The sequence below is a fragment of the Bacillus rossius genome, chromosome 11, assembly GCF_032445375.1.
Source record: "Bacillus rossius redtenbacheri isolate Brsri chromosome 11, Brsri_v3, whole genome shotgun sequence".
NCBI lineage: Eukaryota > Metazoa > Arthropoda > Insecta > Phasmatodea > Bacillidae > Bacillus > Bacillus rossius.
Window position 1 is genome coordinate 43,609,925 of NC_086338.1, and position 19,077 is coordinate 43,629,001.

General features: G+C 43.0%; 1 protein-coding gene across 1 annotated transcript; it reads right to left on the bottom strand.

The window, feature by feature from the left end:
* Positions 1-702: 702 nt before the first annotated feature.
* LOC134536514 (uncharacterized) lies at positions 703-16,640 on the bottom strand. Its single transcript, XM_063376236.1, has 8 exons — positions 16,629-16,640; positions 14,260-14,323; positions 13,005-13,262; positions 8,269-8,556; positions 7,311-7,604; positions 5,499-5,786; positions 3,132-3,416; positions 703-957 (listed from the first exon to the last, which is right to left on the bottom strand). Exons 2-8 carry the CDS (start codon positions 14,315-14,317, stop codon positions 875-877), a joined length of 1,554 nt encoding a protein of 517 aa, XP_063232306.1. The 5' UTR covers positions 14,318-14,323; positions 16,629-16,640; the 3' UTR covers positions 703-874.
* Positions 16,641-19,077: the final 2,437 nt, after the last annotated feature.

Consider the following 19,077-nt stretch of genomic DNA (forward strand, 5'->3'; position numbering starts at 1 on the left):
GGAGCCGTGCTTTCCGAACATGGCAGCCCCTGGATCTCCCACTATTCGGACACAGAGACATCTTCGGCAGTCGTTCCTCGCCTCGAAGACATCGTCCCAACTGACCCTCCGGGCTACCTGAAGGACTGCCGCTAACTGGCCATGCCCACGGAATGATCTCAATAGTTTCTAATCGTGTTTGCAAACTGATTCCCTTGATCTGGGAGTGGCCAGATAAGGGGCTCCGAGTTCGCTCCCCACCCCATCGCCTCGATCAGGGGCGCAACAACTAAATTTCCAAAGGAGGGGGGGGGGCAATATACCTTTTTATAAAGAATCATCGATCCCCCCTATTGAAGCTTTGTATTTCAAGGTGGAAAATGGTGCTATTTAAGCAGTTTTACTATCTAAAAATTGATTACACAGCACTTTATTTGCCCCCGTTTGCCCCCACTTCAAGGTTTCACAGAGGGGGGGCAAAATACCCTTGCACCCCCCCCCCCCCCCCGGTTGTTGCGCCCCTGCCTTCGATGCAATGACAACATCCAGAGACATAACGGAGCCCTGCGGCCAAGGAGGCATATCGTGAATGATAGAGAGTGGCCATGCCAATGTAAGTGGTGAAGCCGAGGCAGTATTATTTAGCTGTATGAATAACAAGTATTATACATATGGTTATGTTTAGGAATTGTTGATATTGGATTTCTTATAAAAAAATTCTACTTTAACAAATACTTAGTTTCGGTTTAATTATCTATAGGGCTAACATAGCATACATATAACAAAATAAAACATGTAAATTTTTAATATGGTTATTTGCACAATAGCTATGATGCCTAATATTAAGAATATGAGTAAAACATGCCAGTATTTCTTTTTAATTTCTGTGATTTTATTATTTACATAGGAAATACCTCAAAGAAAGTATAGTCGTGACCAATTGCACGCATGAAACTGTATCGTACGAAGACGAACAACCTGAAAAATAAAATCAAAGCAGAGTTATTAGCTTCCGTGATTTAACGACAATGTTTGATAGGTAGTGAATAATTGGCAATGCACAGAAAATCATAATACACAGTGTTCGCAAATTGTGGGGCATAGATTTAATGGGCGGCAGGGAATGTCGAAAATAAGAATATATAGGTATATATTTTTTAAGGAAGCTATTTCTGTAAGCGCAACCCTAAAACACTACAGGTGTGAACTGTTGTACTTCAGTGGGGCAACTCCAGTAGCTGAGAGGATCGCGCGATCGAAATGCAGTGACGTGAAAATGATCCGCATGAAGTAGGTGATGATCCAGTGGCGTAGCTACTTTAATATTTGGCGCTTTATTCGTTTTACTTAACACTTATTTGACGACACCAAGCAACTGGTCGTGGCGAAACCACGAGACGTGCCTGCGATACGTCAGATGCGCCTTACTCGATTTATTCCGAAGCCTCTTCACCATAAGAAACTGAAATTCAAGGTTCATATACATTTGGAAACACGTAACTTATACATAACACGTAACTTTACCGTACCGGCACTAACATTCAAGCCCCATGAGTAGTTAATTTCGACGTTTAGATTCAAGCCATACGCAGTTTAGGTGAACATCACCCTTGGTGGTGTGAAACACCCAATTTTCAGAAAGTCACTGGTTAATCCGTACAAAGGTTTTCCTACTAGTTACACTTAGGTTACCAAAAGCGTTCTTTGTAAATGCGCACTGCTCAACGTGCAGTTTTTTTTTTTTTCGCCTGGCCTTAACACCGTTAACATATCGACCATTTCTGCGGATGACACCGTGCTAGTGATGTTTTGTTCAATCTGTAATCGCGGCACCATACTCACTAACAGTCAACACGATGCTAATAGCGAAATGTGTAAAAGCATCCACTGTGCTGTACGGCTGAAGGTTGCTAGTGCATTTGACTAACTCGTCGCCTGCTTTCCATAGACGTTTTTCATGTCACTGCGATGCGATCACGTGTCTTCTCAGCCAGTGGAGTACCCATTAGATGCCCGTTAAACTATAATTTGCATCCAACTGTTCACGCCTTTATTGTTGTTTTATAAAGACGTGTAACATATAACCTTGGTAAAGAGCAAATTCTCGTGTTCTGGTGTTGTAAATACACTTATTAAACGAAACTCAGACATTAATTTTAAACTTTCAGAACTCTTTAGAAAAATGTCGAGCGTGATAAATACACGCAAATTGTGTTTTCAAACTAAATTTCTGGACGCGAATCGCACGTGATTTCTGCACCCATTTTTATAATTTTCCGTCTCTGCAGCTACGTCGACTACCGAATCATTCAATTCGCGGAGCGAAATATAAACATATTCAATGATATAGCACCGATAAAAGTGAAAAAAAGACTTGAAAAAAATAATAAACCTCCAGTCTCGGACCTGATTTTGGACAAGGAATTAAAATACTGTCCATCTTGTTAAAATTCTTTGATCAGTTAATACTATAAAGTTTCCTTTTTGGCGTCGCGCCATCTGCCACAGATGACAGGATCGTTGTTACATATTTCCTTTCCGCACGACTTCCGTTCCATTCACAAAATTACTTCTGTCAAATGCCGTGTACCGAGAGCTAACATGTTACAAGTACAAAATTGCTGGTTTTGGAAATACGCACCGAAATTTTGCAAAGATACATATGTACAGTGTCAGAATTGAGGAGGTTGCTGCAATTATGGTCTATGAGCCCATGGGTCCTTTTTTGAGGAGAATACAATAAATGAATTCTACATATCTTAATCTCTATGGTCACCAAATATTGTGTTCACCAAATGTTGTGTTGGTATTATGATGTTATGAGCCCTTTTTTTGAAGATAACCATTTTAATTGTTGAAAGTTTTCAGATCACCTAGTATTTTTATGAGTTAGTGTATTAATAGTTGTATTTGAAATGAGTGAAAGTATGTTAAGTGAACGAAGAACTATGGGTTTAGTGAAGGAAAAAAAGAAGGAGCTAAACGTAAGTGGGTTGACCACCAAGAAAATTTTGCACCTTGATATATCAGGACGTTGTTTTTGGAGCGCGGGCAGTTATCGCAGCAACCTCCTCAGTTGTGAATCGCGTCAATTCGCACAAGGATACTGCAGACCGTGTGTCGGCGCCGACAATACCGGCGCGCGCACTCACCCGAGTGAGCAGGGACGTCCACGTGCCGGGACAGCGACTCGGAGGTGCCGTCCAGGAAGACCGCAGAAACCTGCACGTAGTACGTCTGCCCGCTGGACACGGCGTGGATGGTGTAGGACGTGGTGTCAGTCGGCAAGGACTGCCAGGTCCTCCTGGGGTCGCCCGAGGAGTACCAGGACACGTTGTACAGCCGCACGCACTGCAGGCTCGAGTCGGCCGGCGTCCACTCCACGCGCACCAGGTCCTTCGTCGCCGTAGCGCTCATGGCCACCATCACGGGGTGACCTGTGACGAAGGGAAAAAAATATATTTAAAGGAATCCCCAGTGGAAAAACCACTACATTGAGAAACTTGACCACCAGCGGGAAATCTAAAGCACAATGTATTTTGGAACTGCCAGTCCAAACAGAAACATCATAATTTCTTCAAGGCTTGGAACTCAATAGTAACATGGTTGATGCAAGTTCTTTGAATGATTATTGCAATTGGGAAATATTGAGTTAAAATCATTACTTCAGAAACACACGCCATTGTCGCAGAGAAAACCCCGAAGAACATACAAAGATGGATAAATATACATCGGCTGAGTTTGGCTAGTGTGTTTGTGTATTCATATTTCTCTGTCTGTTCTTCGGGGGTTTCTCTGTGATATGCAGTCCAAACTTGCAATGGCGTTATGTCCAAAATTATAATGTAAATCGGAACAGGGTATCTCATGGCTAACATAACTGGAAGCAGATAATTCCAATGTAGGAATCCTAGCAATGGCAAGATGAGAAGATATGAGCTGGATATTTACGTCGAAACCAGCTTGGAGACTAAATTATAATGTGTATTTACTATTAGAATACATGTTTTAGGATTCAAAATTTCGTATTAGTAAATGTGATATTACAAATTTGAAGTTTACGCACTGATCCAAGATCTTTCTCATACATATCGTTTACCAAAAATAAATTTACATTAAACTATCATACAAAAAATATATGGTAGTTATGGCCTTGGCTATGGTCTATTTTCTTGGGTTTTGTTTATTTAATTTTTTTTTATTTCAGAAATGTGGTTTGTTTTTTTAGATTAATATCTATTAATTTCAAATGCTTTAGGTCTCGGAACTCACATGTTGGGTAACTGAACTGCCTCGCAGTGAAGTTGGAGTGGGAATGTAAACCAGTAGGTACTAATATAATTATAGTATGCGTGTATGTGTGTGTGTGTGATCAGGATATCAGTTATAGTGTAATACAGCTATTCGGATATACACCATTGCTGTTTTGCACTGTCTTTCATGGAAAAAATTCCGAATTTGTTTTCTGTGAATTTTTTTATCTACATTTTTTTTTCGGAATTTTTCCATGAAAAACAGTGCAAAACTGCAGTGGTGTATGTCCAAAAAAAGCTTACATAAATCAAGATTCCCCGTTGCATGAATCGTTTAAAGAACGCGTGAGTTACGGTGTCCCAAGAGAAGTCGTGCTGTCCAACGCATGGGCTAGGGACCGGAAAAATTGTCGGGTTCAATGAACCTCTAGGATGAACTTTATAGTTCCACGTACACTCGGTCAAATGTCACCCTCTCGTTGGCTGCTTGTCTTGTGGAGGTGTCCCAACGTGTAGCGGCCTGTGATTCGATACAGCTTCGGTTGAGTGTTTCTCACTGGCCCAGAGTCGTCCAGGTGAGTTGCGAGCCAATGGCAGAGGCAGCACTGAGGTATAACTATTTGAATTTGAGGCTGTCGTGAAATGAAACCCGCGAATTTTTTCCGGTCTCTATTCATGTCTAGGGACACATGTAGTTCGCAAATATATTTCGCGTCTAGGTACATCGCAAAACACCGTAGTTTTTTTTTCTTGTAGGTATTGGCTGTGGTCGGCGAGAGGTGTTTTCCCGCACTTGACGCGGCCAATGGGAATGTGGATACCGTACTGCTGCACGCACACGATTCGCCATTACTAGAGACCTGCAAAATTCGCGGATTCAATGACCTCCAGGATAGACTCTACTACACTCTACACACTCGGGCAAATGCCACCTGTTCATTGGCTGCTGACTTGTGAGTCGTCTCGACCGAGTGTCTGTGATTCGACACTTCTATGAGTGAGGGTCTCTAATTGGCCCTCATTACTCCAGATTAACAGTGAACCAATTGCAGAAGCAGCGCTAAGGTATAATTATTTGAATTGTAGCATATCACGAAATGAATCCGCGAATTTTGCAGGTCTCTAGCCATTACTCTAAGAAAAAGCTACAGTGTTTTGTGACATACCTTGACACGAAATGTATTCGCGAAATACAGGAGTCCCTAGTCATGGCACGAACAAGCGCGGTCTTAACCGGTGATCCTCGACCCGTCAGTGGTTACCAACCTGCGCTCGTCGTCGTCAGCTCTAGGGCCGTCGATGGCTGCGGACTGGCGGTCGTCAGCAGGGTCAGCTCCGCCCGGTAGGAGCTGCAGGCCTCCAGGTTGTGAAGGCGCGCGCTGGAGTGCGCCGCCGTGCCCAGCGAGCGACACAACCTCGAGTCACTGTCCCCGACGGGCCAGTAGCACACCTGCATGCTGTCGGGTCGGCAGTCCGTCCTGTCGGCGCCGAAGGACCACGCGATCACCGCCGCCGTGTCGGACACGTTCCCGACCCCCGCGTCTATCGCGTCGCCTGCGCACCACGTCGCAACCGTTCACAGCAGCTCGGCCCCTGGGTTGTGGCCGCGTCCTGGGACGTGCATACGTGTACGTAACAGGTAATATTTTCTATACAAAATATAAAATACGTTATCTTATGTATGTTATAATCATGTTCGAACATTAAGAAGTCGCGTGTAGGCCAAAATTATATATTTTTAATTTTTTTTTAATTTTAACACCATATATATTTACTGTAACAATTTTAAACGAACGTTATATATATGCAATCAATAGATTTTGACGAGAGCTGACGATTGAAACTCAAAACGAACGTCGTAGCTTCTCCGAGTAAAAAGTTACACTAAATGTATATCTCGAAAGGCAGCAAAATGACCTAAAAATGGCGGTGCTTCCCCCTCCCCCGCGCGCGATGCGTCACAGTCCTCACTTTAGCGTAAAGGAATTTTTTTTTTTATCCTTTAGCTATCCAGTGGTGTGATTAAGTTTTGGATGGAGATGATAGATATATGTAGCTGCAACACCAAACAGTATCCCCCCCGATTTTGTTATCATTCGTTTTTTTTTTAATCCCCTCCTACTTATGAAAGCAATTTTGAAGACGTATTCACGTCAAAAAGACAAAGGCTTTAGTTGGCGGCATCTTAAAAATGGTAATCGCTTGGATATGGAAATAATTTATTTGACTACTAAATTTAAATGGTAAACTATTGATAGTAATGGTAAACTAATTTATCCAAGAGACAAAAAAAGAGGATTTTCCTGTTTTCTACGTAAAAAAAAAGATCGAACTTAAGGCTCGATCTCGCATGCAAGGGTGATTTTTTTTTTCCTTTTTTCATCATTAACTTTCATTTAAGGTCTATTTGCAAAAAAAAATTAACTTGATACTTCCCTTGCATTTCTTGTTATGCCACAAAAATTTTTTCAACCCGTGTAATTACACGGGTGTAAAAATTTGCGCCAATATTTTAATATGAAGACTTGCGCGATGTTCTACACCCATGTTATCCCACTGAATGATTATCCGTTGAAAATATTAGTGGCGGAACAACAAATGCAAGGGAAGGGGTCGTTACCACAACGCCGAATGTCAAAATTGACCACAACGCCGACAGCTAGAAAACTGCTTTGTACCACAACGCCGAAATAACAACTGAATGAATTTGTGTGTGTTTCTTAAATGTACCTTAACGCCGAAATACCACAATCAAACCTAACCTTACCTCACCTAACTTAACCTAGCCTAGCCTAACCTAGTCTAACCTAACCTAGTCTAACCTAACCTAGTTTAACCTAACCTAGTCTAACCTAACCTAACCTTTGTGGCAGTCCTGCAATGAAATTTTTCGGCGTTAGTGTATTTCGGCGTTGTGGTACACAGCAGTTTTCTAGCTGTCGGCGTTGTGGTCAATTTGGAATTTCGGCGTTATGGTGCGTCCCCCAAGGGAGGTATCAAGTTGAGATTTTAGGAACAGCCCTTAAAAAAAGAAATAACGAGAGAAAAGCGTGTGAGAAAGACGCAGGTTGCGCTCACCCGCCATCGGGGTGGTGAAGGTGACGGTCTTGCGGGTGGTCTTAACCGCGGTGGCGAGGCTGACGACCGCCGAGTACGCGGCGCAGGAGTAGAGGTCGGTCAGCTGGGTGGAGTCTCCAGGTTCGGCCTGGTCCAGCACCCAGCTCCAGCACTCCGCCGAGGTGTCGTTGCCCTTCTCCTGGTAGCACAGCTGCACCTTCTCCGTCCTGCAGGTGAAGTTCACGTCGGAGACCCACCACTTGATGACGGCCGAGTCCTGGGTCACGTTCGCCGCTTCAACCCGGGTCAGCTCGTCTGGGGACATGGCGGGATCGCCGACGTGAAAGACAACGTACAGGTGCGTGCGAGAAATTTGGTGTGGCGTACAGACCGGAAGAATTCGCGATTTCAATGACCTTTAGGATATACTCTCCATGATCCTCTATGCACGCGGGAAAATCACATTTGCTGCGATTGGCTACTGACTCGTGTTACCTGTTAACTGGGACGCTAGTGATCCGATACTTCTTTTGTTAAAGGTTTTTCATTGGCCGAGTATCATTCAGATGAACCTGTGGCCCAATCAATGATGCAGTAAAAAGGCAAACGATTTTTGGATTCTAGCCTATCACGATGTGAATCCGCGAATTTTTCCAGTCTCTAGGTATGGGAGAGGGAGATGTCATTTAAATGCAAACAAGTGCTGTGCAAATACACCACCATGTGCCCAAAGGACACTTACGCGGCAGACACTTGGACCATCATAAGCACTCACGAGCAGGACTAACTAGGACTCACTAGCATAGCTCACTAGGACCCTCCAGCAGGACTCAATACCACGACACACTAGGACTCACTAGACCTCATAAGCACTCACGAGCAGGACTAACTAGGACTCACTAACATAGCTCACTAGGACCCTCTAGCAGGACTCAGTACCACGACCCACTAGGACTCACTAGGCCTGACCAGGACTCACTTGCAGAGTCCAGGTACACCCGCATCACCGTCAGAGGGCACGCCTCCGTGTGCTGCGCGCACGCGTACACGTGGTAGTGGCGGCAGGCGGGGAAGTCGTACAGCTCGAGCTGGGTGACGTCCTCGTATAGCTGGGTGAAGAAGCAGGAGCCGCGGTCCTGGGTCCTGTTGGGGCACAGCCACAGCTTCACGTGCTCCACGCAGGAGTAGTTGGCCAGCGAGGCCCACTGCAGCACCAGGGCGTCCCGGCTGGGCTGGGTGCTGCGCAGCTGCCGCAGCTTGGGCGGGTCTGCAGCAAGAGGAGCGAGGGAAACCGTACAACACCACACGTGGAAGGTAAAGAAACCTTTTAAACACCAAGAGAGGAAGGGCCAGAGACAATTGTAACACCAAGGGAAGGGCCAGAGACAATTTTAACACCAAGAGAAGAAGGGCCAGAGACAATTGTAACACCAAGAGGGGAAGGGCCAGAGACATTTGTAACACCAAGAGGGGAAGGGCCAGAGACAATTGTAACACCAAGAGGGGAAGGGCCAGAGACAATTTTAACACCAAGAGAGGAAGGGCCAGAGACAATTGTAACACCAAGAGGGGAAGGGCCAGAGACAATTGTAACACCAAGAGGGGAAGGGCCAGAGACAATTGTAACACCAAGAGGGGAAGGGCCAGAGACAATTTTAACACCAAGAGAGGAAGGGCCAGAGACAATTGTAACACCAAGAGGGGAAGGGCCAGAGACAATTGTAACACCAAGAGGGGAAGGGCCAGAGACAATTGTAACACCAAGAGGGGAAGGGCCTGAGACAATTTTAACACCAAGAGAGGAAGGGCCAGAGACAATTGTAACACCAAGAGAGGAAGGGCCAGAGACAATTGTAACACCAAGAGGGGAAGGGCCAGAGACAATTGTAACACCAAGAGGGGAAGGGCCAGAGACAATTTTAACACCAAGAGAGGAAGGGCCAGAGACAATTGTAACACCAAGAGAGGAAGGGCCAGAGACAATTGTAACACCAAGAGGGGAAGGGCCAGAGACAATTTTAACACCAAGAGAGGAAGGGCCAGAGACAATTGTAACACCAAGAGAGGAAGGGCCAGAGACAATTGTAACACCAAGAGGGGAAGGGCCAGAGACAATTGTAACACCAAGAGAGGAAGGGCCAGAGACAATTTTAACACCAAGAGAGGAAGGGCCAGAGACAATTGTAACACCAAGAGGGGAAGGGCCAGAGACAATTGTAACACCAAGAGGGGAAGGGCCAGAGACAATTGTAACACCAAGAGGGGAAGGGCCAGAGACAATTGTAACACCAAGAGGGGAAGGGCCAGAGACAATTTTAACACCAAGAGGGGAAGGGCCAGAGACAATTTTAATTAAAAGAGAGGAAGGGCCAGAGACAATTGTAACACCAAGAGAGGAAGGGCCAGAGACAATTGTAACACCAAGAGAGGAAGGGCCAGAGACAATTGTAACACCAAGAGGGGAAGGGCCAGAGACAATTTTAACACCAAGAGGGGAAGGGCCAGAGACAATTTTAACACCAAGAGAGGAAGGGCCAGAGACAATTTTAACACCAAGAGGGGAAGGGCCAGAGACAATTGTAACACCAAGAGAGGAAGGGCCAGAGACAATTTTAACACCAAGAGAGGAAGGGCCAGAGACAATTGTAACACCAAGAGAGGAAGGGCCAGAGACAATTGTAACACCAAGAGGGGAAGGGCCAGAGACAATTGTAACACCAAGAGAGGAAGGGCCAGAGACAATTGTAACACCAAGAGAGGAAGGGCCAGAGACAATTGTAACACCAAGAGAGGAAGGGCCAGAGACAATTGTAACACCAAGAGAGGAAGGGCCAGAGACAATTGTAACACCAAGAGAGGAAGGGCCAGAGACAATTGTAACACCAAGAGAGGAAGGGCCAGAGACAATTGTAACACCAAGAGAGGAAGGGCCAGAGACAATTGTAACACCAAGAGGGGAAGGGCCAGAGACAATTTTAACACCAAGAGAGGAAGGGCCAGAGACAATTGTAACACCAAGAGAGGAAGGGCCAGAGACAATTGTAACACCAAGAGAGGAAGGGCCAGAGACAATTGTAACACCAAGAGAGGAAGGGCCAGAGACAATTGTAACACCAAGAGAGGAAGGACCAGAGACAATTGTAACACCAAGAGAGGAAGGGCCAGAGACAATTGTAACACCAAGAGAGGAAGGGCCAGAGACAATTGTAACACCAAGAGAGGAAGGGCCAGAGACAATTGTAACACCAAGAGAGGAAGGGCCAGAGACAATTGTAACACCAAGAGAGGAAGGGCCAGAGACAATTGTAACACCAAGAGAGGAAGGGCCAGAGACAATTGTAACACCAAGAGAGGAAGGGCCAGAGACAATTGTAACACCAAGAGAGGAAGGGCCAGAGACAATTGTAACACCAAGAGAGGAAGGGCCAGACACAATTGTAACACCAAGGGAAGGGCCAGAGACAATTGTAACACCAAGAGAGGAAGGGCCAGAGACCATTATAACACCAAGATAGGAAGGCGAAGGGATAATTGTAGCACCGAGAAGATAGCGAAGAGACAATTTGTAAAACAAAACAAAAACATGCTATTTGTATGAGAGAAAAATTAAGGCCAATGTTAAAACTACTTTACTAGACAAATTTGAATGTCCACGACGTCGTAAAAATAGCTGTAGAACACGATGTTTTCCTTCGCACGTGTGTGAGCAGAATGAAGACCCTGCCGGCGGTATAGGACGTAACCCCTCCCCCCCCCCCTTTCCAACCAACACACACGCGCGCGCGTCAGTTTCGTCCGTCGGACGGCGCTGCGGGAGTTCCCACAGTCCGGCACTCCCGACGATCTGCCGGATGGTAGCCCCAAACGCGTCATCCACGGGCCAGGCTTTAAGGCCGATTGGAAGGTCATAACGGTGCCTGTACAGGGCCTCTAAAGCATCGGCCACATCAGAATTTAAATTTACGAAGAACGCTGGTTTAACTTTTATCTTCGAACATTTATGGGATTGTGTTAGCTTTTTTTTTTTTTTTTTTTTTTTTTTTAACATGAATCAACTATAACAATCTCAGTATATACACATCTTGTTGAATGTACAGCAAAGACCATATTTTTTTTCCTTCCACGCAAGTGTTTACCTTGTTTACAACGGAACACTCAACTCTAATTCGGGATCAGGTGTTTTTTTTTGTCTACGAAGACCCAGTTACCTGAGATTACGAGGAACACCTAGTTCATTTCAGGTAAATATTTTGTCGGAAAGTCCGTAAATTTGTTGTAATTTATATCAGTGTTCCAATCACCCTATAGTCTAGTTGGACACTCAGCAGCGGCCGCTACCGCCAGCCGGCGAGTAATCGACCAGTACTGTTTCAAGTAGCGCGGGTACATTTTTTTTTGACGTGATAATGTCTTATAAATCGATGAACGCTGGCTGTACGCACGAAAAAGCATGAATCATTGTCACGATCCGCCTGAGCCGAGCGTGCAAGAACCGGACAACCACCTTGCGAGAAATATCTTCTATAATATCAAACAGGTTAAGGCGGGCTTTTTAAAAGCAGAAATTAAAAAAAAAATTGATATATTTTTCCAATTTCGTCATTTGTCTGAAAAGTCGGTTTACGGACGATAATTTTACGTGATAATGTTATAAGAAAACATTGATGAAAAATTGCGTACTTTTTTAATTTTCAAATATTATTTACAGTATTTACAAATTTAATTTAAATAATTAGTTTAAATATAATCAGGAACAATTAGTTATAGAAATAAACTGAAATCAAATCAATGTCAAATAATTATTAATTTGAAATTACGAAATTGGACAAATAAATAAAAAAATTTAAATTTCTGCTTTTAAAAAGCCCGCCTTAACCTGTTTGATACTACAGAAGATTTTTCTCGCAACGGTGGTTGGCCGGTTTTTTGCACGCTCGGCTCAGGCGGAACGTGATAATTTGTCATGCTTTTTCCATGCGTGCAGCCTTGCGTTCATCGATTTACAAGACGTTATCACGTAAAAAAAAAATTCGAGATAGGTACAACTGAAAGTCTCGCCGTGGTCCTAAAGAAGACGTTTGCCACGCCAAGCCGGGCACTGCCGCTGACTGCAGTGCGGACCCCCCTTGCATGTCCTACAGCTCCGAATTTTTTTTCCTAACCTAACTAAAACTAAGTGTATTTTGGAGGGGTCCGGGTTAGGGAGGGACCTAGGTGCGTCTCAGGCCGAAGCCTTTACGCCTAGTCATGCTGGGATTAGCCATGCAGGCAGAGGGTCGCATGCATCATGTGCTAGGAGGGGATTGGCCAGCCATGACAGCGATTGGCGCCATGACTAACTCCCCTCACTCTTAAATCTAGACCATAACTAGAGATAGGTTGGGCCCAGGTAAAACCTGCATAGACACAGGGAAAACCCTGGGCACATTCATGGGTGTTGCATATTGGCGTGCATTACGTGTAGGAATTTACAGGAGACAGAGGATGGTCTGGATGAAGTGTTGGACAGAGTAGAAAAGAGTCTACGATGCGGGGGGTTGGGCACTTGGACTCGTGGTCCGCTTTGCTAATTTTCCAGTACTGGTTTTAGTGACCAGGGACGCAAGCGCCCCTGGTGGTGAGTGGTTGCACTGACCACTCACTCCGCTGCCAGTCAGCACTCCCTACAGCTCCAGCAAAGCCCGGCGTGACCGATACCGTGACGGAGGCGGCTACCTGCGAGCCCGGAGCTGACGGCGGTGCTGCTGTTGAGGCCGCTCCTGCCCACGGCCGTCACGCGCACGTACAGGTACGCGCACGGCCGCACCTCGTTGACGAGCAGGCTGGAGGCGGCGGGCGGCAGCGACTCGCACGCCTCCGCCGGGTCGCCGTGCAGGCTCCAGCACACGTGGAAGCCCTGCAGGCAGGCCGGGTCCAGCGCGCCCTCCCAGCTCACGTTGGGCAGCTGCACGCTCACGTGGGTCACCCGGGGGTCTGCAGACACACCACCCTTACGAACACACCACCCACATACACGCCACCCAGAAACACACCACCCAGAAACACGCCACCCAGAAACACACCACCCAGAAACACACCACCCAGAAACACATCACCATTACGAACATGCCACCCAGAAACACGCCACCCAGAAACACGCCACCCAGAAACACACCTCCCAGAAACACGCCACCCAGAAACACACCACCCAGAAACACATCACCATTACGAACATGCCACCCAGAAACACGCCACCCTTGAAACACGCCACCCAGAAACACGCCACCCAGAATCACACCTCCCAGAAACACGCCACCCTTACGAACACACCACCCTTACGAACACACCACCCAGAAACACGCCACCCAGAAACACGCCACCCGGAAACACACCACCCAGAAACACGCCACCCAGAAACACACCACCCAGAAACACATCACCATTACGAACATGCCACCCAGAAACACGCCACCCTTGAAACACGCCACCCAGAAACACGCCACCCATATACAAACAAGGTAGGATTCCCCGAGTGATTCCTCTTCTAGGTTATGCTCGTTTTAGCTTTTGGTAGTTCCTAGTTGCGTGTTGATAAGTTGTTGTGGTGTTTCTAAGTGTTGACAGTACTATGTTGTGATTTTATAAGTTACGGGGTTCGGCATTTGGTGTTTCTAAGTTGTGCAAGTCTAAGTAATAACAGTACCAATTTGTTTGCTTCTAATCTATGATGGTTATAAGTGGTTGTGATTATACGTTATGATGTTTTTTATCATTCTGTATTTCTAAGTTATGATGATTGTAATTTGTGTGTGTGTTTTTTTTCTAAAGTTATGACATTTCTATTTTGTGTAGTTCTGCATTGTGTGTGTGTTATAAGTCACGTGTGTCCAAGATATGATAGTTTGAAGTTTGATTTTTTTCTATGTTATGGTGTTTCTAAGCGATGAAGTGCCTGACTGGGGTGTTTCTAACCTATGGTGTAGCACTGCACCTTTGCACTCCGCAGCGACCAGGCTCGGGAGGACCAGCAGAGCAGCCAGCCACTCCATCTCGACCTGCGACCACAGGCCTCTTGTCAGGATAACTTGGGGCGCAGTTCACCAAACCACACATTCGTGACCGATAGCTGAAACCTCCATAATGTTCGTAGGCTTTCACGACCACTGGTCTGAAGTAGCTTGGCTTCAAGGGTTGCAGCCGTGTCCTTTGGCGAATAACTCACCGACGTTTCTGGTCGGCATTGCAGTCGCCATCATCAGGGAGCAGTTACCTACTAGTACATAGGTAAGTAGGTAACTGCTCACTGATGATGGTGACTGCAATGTCGACCAGAAACGTCAGTGAATTATTCGCCAAGGACACGGCTACGTCCCAGAAGCCAAGCTACTGAAATTTTCATAGTTTGTGAATATATCCACTGGCAAGATTTTTCCACAAAGTCACGCCTGTGAACTTGTAGCGAAAAGAGAAATTTCAAAGATTTACAAGTGATCTTGTAAATACTGGGCTATTGGCATTTGTTATCTGTGACACCTGTTATTAAATAAAATAAATTCACCTACCTCAAAAAGGTGCGTAGGATACATTTACAAATTTACCAAAATTTCTCCTAGAAAAAAAATGCTGTGGTCTAATTCTTCCACTTACGAGTTAAAATAAAGATTACAGATGAAGTACAGTTTTAAACAAATTAATGCAGCAACTAAAGGTTAATGTTACCAGTATATTTAATAAATGTTGGGATGGTTTTTATCTTGTGTACCACACAGTGTCAAACACAGCTGAAAATTTTACTGGTTAATTGCAAAATAAGATCCATCTGAAACTTCTACATGTAACAACTTGTGATTACATGAGCTTAATTTTTACGATTGTTAATAAAAAAACTTTTTGCGAAGCAAGCCCCTGATGCAGTTGCTGAATCGCGACAATCACTTAATGAAGAAGCTGGTCCCGTGTTGTCAGTAATGCGTGAATAAAGTACTGTAACAAAAATTGATATTTTTCTGTCTTCTGCCAACGACTGGCTACCGGCAACAATTTTAAACATCTAGGCATAAATGAAAGTAACCAATGGGATTAGATACCATTTACCACTTGACTAAACTTTAATGAGATTATTTTTTCACGCCTAGCCTCCACCTCGTTGATGTAACCGTCAATGCACCTGTTATCAACCCTGAGGATCGTGGACTCTAGTCCCATGCGAGTATTTCTTTCCACACCTCCCAAGCCAAACTTATCCAGGATTAAAGGAGCGGACGTCACTGCCCTCTGGAAATAAATAATTTTAATGTGGCGCAATTTATACTTCCTAATGACTTGCAATTTTATGTCGTAATTATTACAGACTACACTGGCACCAGGGAAAACTCCAAAACAATGAGGGAGTAATTGTTACAGACTACACTGTAATTAGGGCCAACTCCACACTAATGAAGTAGTTGTTACAGACTACATTGGCACCAGGGCAAACTCCACAATAATGAGGGAGTAATTGTTACAGACTACACTGTAATTAGTGCCAACTCCACAATAATAAGGGAGTAATTTGTTGATGTGCTGCTGCCACATTTCCACATATGTCCTTGTTGGTTACACCCAGGTTCCGCATTTTCAGGTAGTTTATTTGCGACTTCTTTTGCTTAAAGATTTGTCCGATAAATCAATTATTGATGTAGGTCATTGGAATTTACAGACGTTTGCATTCGGTTTGCGTTCTCTTTTGTTGACGAATAATATTCTTAATTTTTAAAGTTGATAGTAATTACGTAATAAAGGCTGAAGATTTATGTGCTTACTTAGCAAATCTTTTTACTGGTAAAATGTACTTTGCAATCTTCTCATTTTAAATTGTGTGTGTACGAAAATATAAGTGTATTGAAAAATTCTGTACCTTTGATATAATATGATATTATATTATTTCAGGTTAGCAGAATGAAAAAATAATACATAAATGAGTTGTCTATAATTGTTTACAAAAGAAAACCTTTTCATTTAGAGCTTCTTAAGTCCTTTGTAGTGACAATGAATCCCATCAGGAAAATGTGTTTTACCGTGACATAAAATACATAAATTCTTTACTTTAACGCATGTGATGAACTCGAAATAAGAATGCAATATTCAACCTGTTAGAAAACGAAAATGGAAATTAATTTTAACGGTGTATGAAAACTTTGTCACTGAACTAAGTAGAGAGTTCATTATCAATAGAGACCTATTGGTAAAGGAGGTGTAGCTACCTTCAGAAACGAAACTCATATTTTTAAGGGTAAATTTAGCATCAATTAGATATCCTAAACAAGATGGCTTCTTAAGTAGCTCAGATCGGTTAAAGGTTCTACGAACACGAACACGTACCTTATCCTCACTTTGCAGCAACACAATGAGTACTGATCTTGCGAGTCTGATTATCGGTGAAACTCCCACGCAGTAACTTTGAAATAAATTCGATAGCAGATTATGTATACTCACTTCCAAAACCAAATCACCTCTCAGCTCCCTAAACACAAAAGATTGTTTAGACCTGTTAATGCCGGGACACGAAAATTAAATGTGAGCCTGTGGTTTCTCGGCTGTTCATTCAAACGCAAGCAATGCCGACTTTTAACGTTTTCAACTCTATGACGCTGATTTTTCCATTATTCAAGTACTTGAGGCCTGACTCTTGAAGTAACGAACATTCAGCTTTGCAAGCATTGTCCTCATGTTTCCGAAAGGCGCTTCATAAACAAAACAAAAAAATAAGAGTAGGATAAAAATTGTTGTCTGCATACTATCTAGTATTCTTTTCGCACGTTTTTTATGACTCATTTTTTGTTAAAATTGTACCTATGCGGCTTTAATGGTTCTTTTAGTTAGAAATAAATGTACAAAATATTATGGCCACAGAGGTCACGCAACGCGCCTTTATCTCCACCCGTATGGAAAACCAATAGACTGCTAGCCGAAACAAGGTATTACACCACGGACGGGTTTATAAACTACGCACGTGACGCAAGAAGCAACCAACGTAAGAAAATTACAAGTAATTTATAAAGCGCGAACATCGTAAGACATCGCCAACCCCACGACTTCAAATTGTGGAACAGGAAGAAACAAAATTTTTTCCCCGGGTTACTTCTAATAACTTATGCTCGATTGTGTTTTTTTCTTTTCGTTATCAGTTAAAAATCACACGTATTAGCGTTACGAATAAAAATATATCTAAAGGATGGAAACAGTTTTATTGGACGTAGGTAATACTGTATTATATCTAGTATTTGGTAATTATAAACTGTTCTCATTCTTTTTCTCAAAATATAGAATTTATATATAAATATATATGTCGAGTTAAAACATTTGGCAGTGATACATTTATAGATAAGAGGGTGAATACCACAGTTGGATGTGTAAGCAACAGATTATCGTATTATTTTTAGAAATGTATAGTGACACATACCCTTGAAAGGTCACAGGACTTGAAGACAAACTTTCGGGAAAGGAAAAATTACAAAGGAAGAAAGCACATAATAAAATATTACTGCAAAGAAAACTGAAGACATATTTGACAGCAAAGTGTAAGAGAATTAAAATCGAATATAAGACTGCATGGTAAGAGGTAGTGGATAGCTCAGTGTGAAGGAACTAGGATATGGAATGTTTATAATGCGGCTACTTTTATACTAAGAGTATAATTCAGGATGGGTGCCATTTAGAAGTTGTCACAAATGGGCACACTGATTCTGTGCTGGAAAGGAGTCGGAAGATAATAAAATAATTTTTATTTGTGAACATTTTAAGCAAAACTAAATGGCTCTCTCTTGTGAAAACTAAACTTAACTTAAAGGAAAATAAGAATTTTTATTATAAGCCATGGTTCTTTTATTTGATTTGTATTGAGTACTTGTTGCAATGTTTTTTTCCCTCAATAATTTAATTATCAAGTGTTTTAAAATTAATACTTTTTAAGTCAGCAAGCGATACTTCATATATTATATATAATACTTTAAATGTAATCACATAAAATAACTTATATTTAAAGTTTATTTATAACATGCAAAATTAACTTGGAACAAGAACCTTTTACTTGTACCCATCCTTCTTCAACAACAACCACCCCATTTTATTCTAGGGGTCAGGATAAGATGGGGAATTTGTCACTTTCTGAAGAAAAAAATTAATTAGATCTTAAAAGTTAATAGATTATACACAATATTAAGTTTTCACTCAATAATTGTTCTGTATGAATGATAAAATATCTTAACTACCCCAGCTTGACCCACGTTCCCTTAATATCTAGGATTAACTAGAACTCCAGATCATTTTAACGAGGTTTTAGCTTATTGATTTAGCCCACCGAGTGACTGCAACACCACCATGGGCTGCAATGAGAAATTGTAATCGGTCATAAAAAAATGAAACAAACAATGGTTTACTTTGGCATTGTTGCAGTTTCAAGCATGGAGTAATTGAATTATAACACCAGCATTTAATTAGAGATTTTTTAAACCGTGTTTACAGAGGACAAAAACTGATTTTAATGGCACATTTAAAAATTTTCTGTTTAAGGAATTGCCATACAACACACAATAGCTACAAATAGAAAACTTAAGTAAAGGAAGTTGTACAGTTGGGCCATTACAAAACTTAGCATAGGCAAGTAAACACATTCGTAGTTTGGCAGGGGATGTGGCATCACGACGAAGGTTGCATTCATACCAAATGTCTCAGAAATGCCACATGATTGATAAATACATTGTATGTTTAGTGGTGTGTGTGTTGAGAGGTTAATGACAGCAAAATACTATTTTAGTAAGAGAAAAAAAAA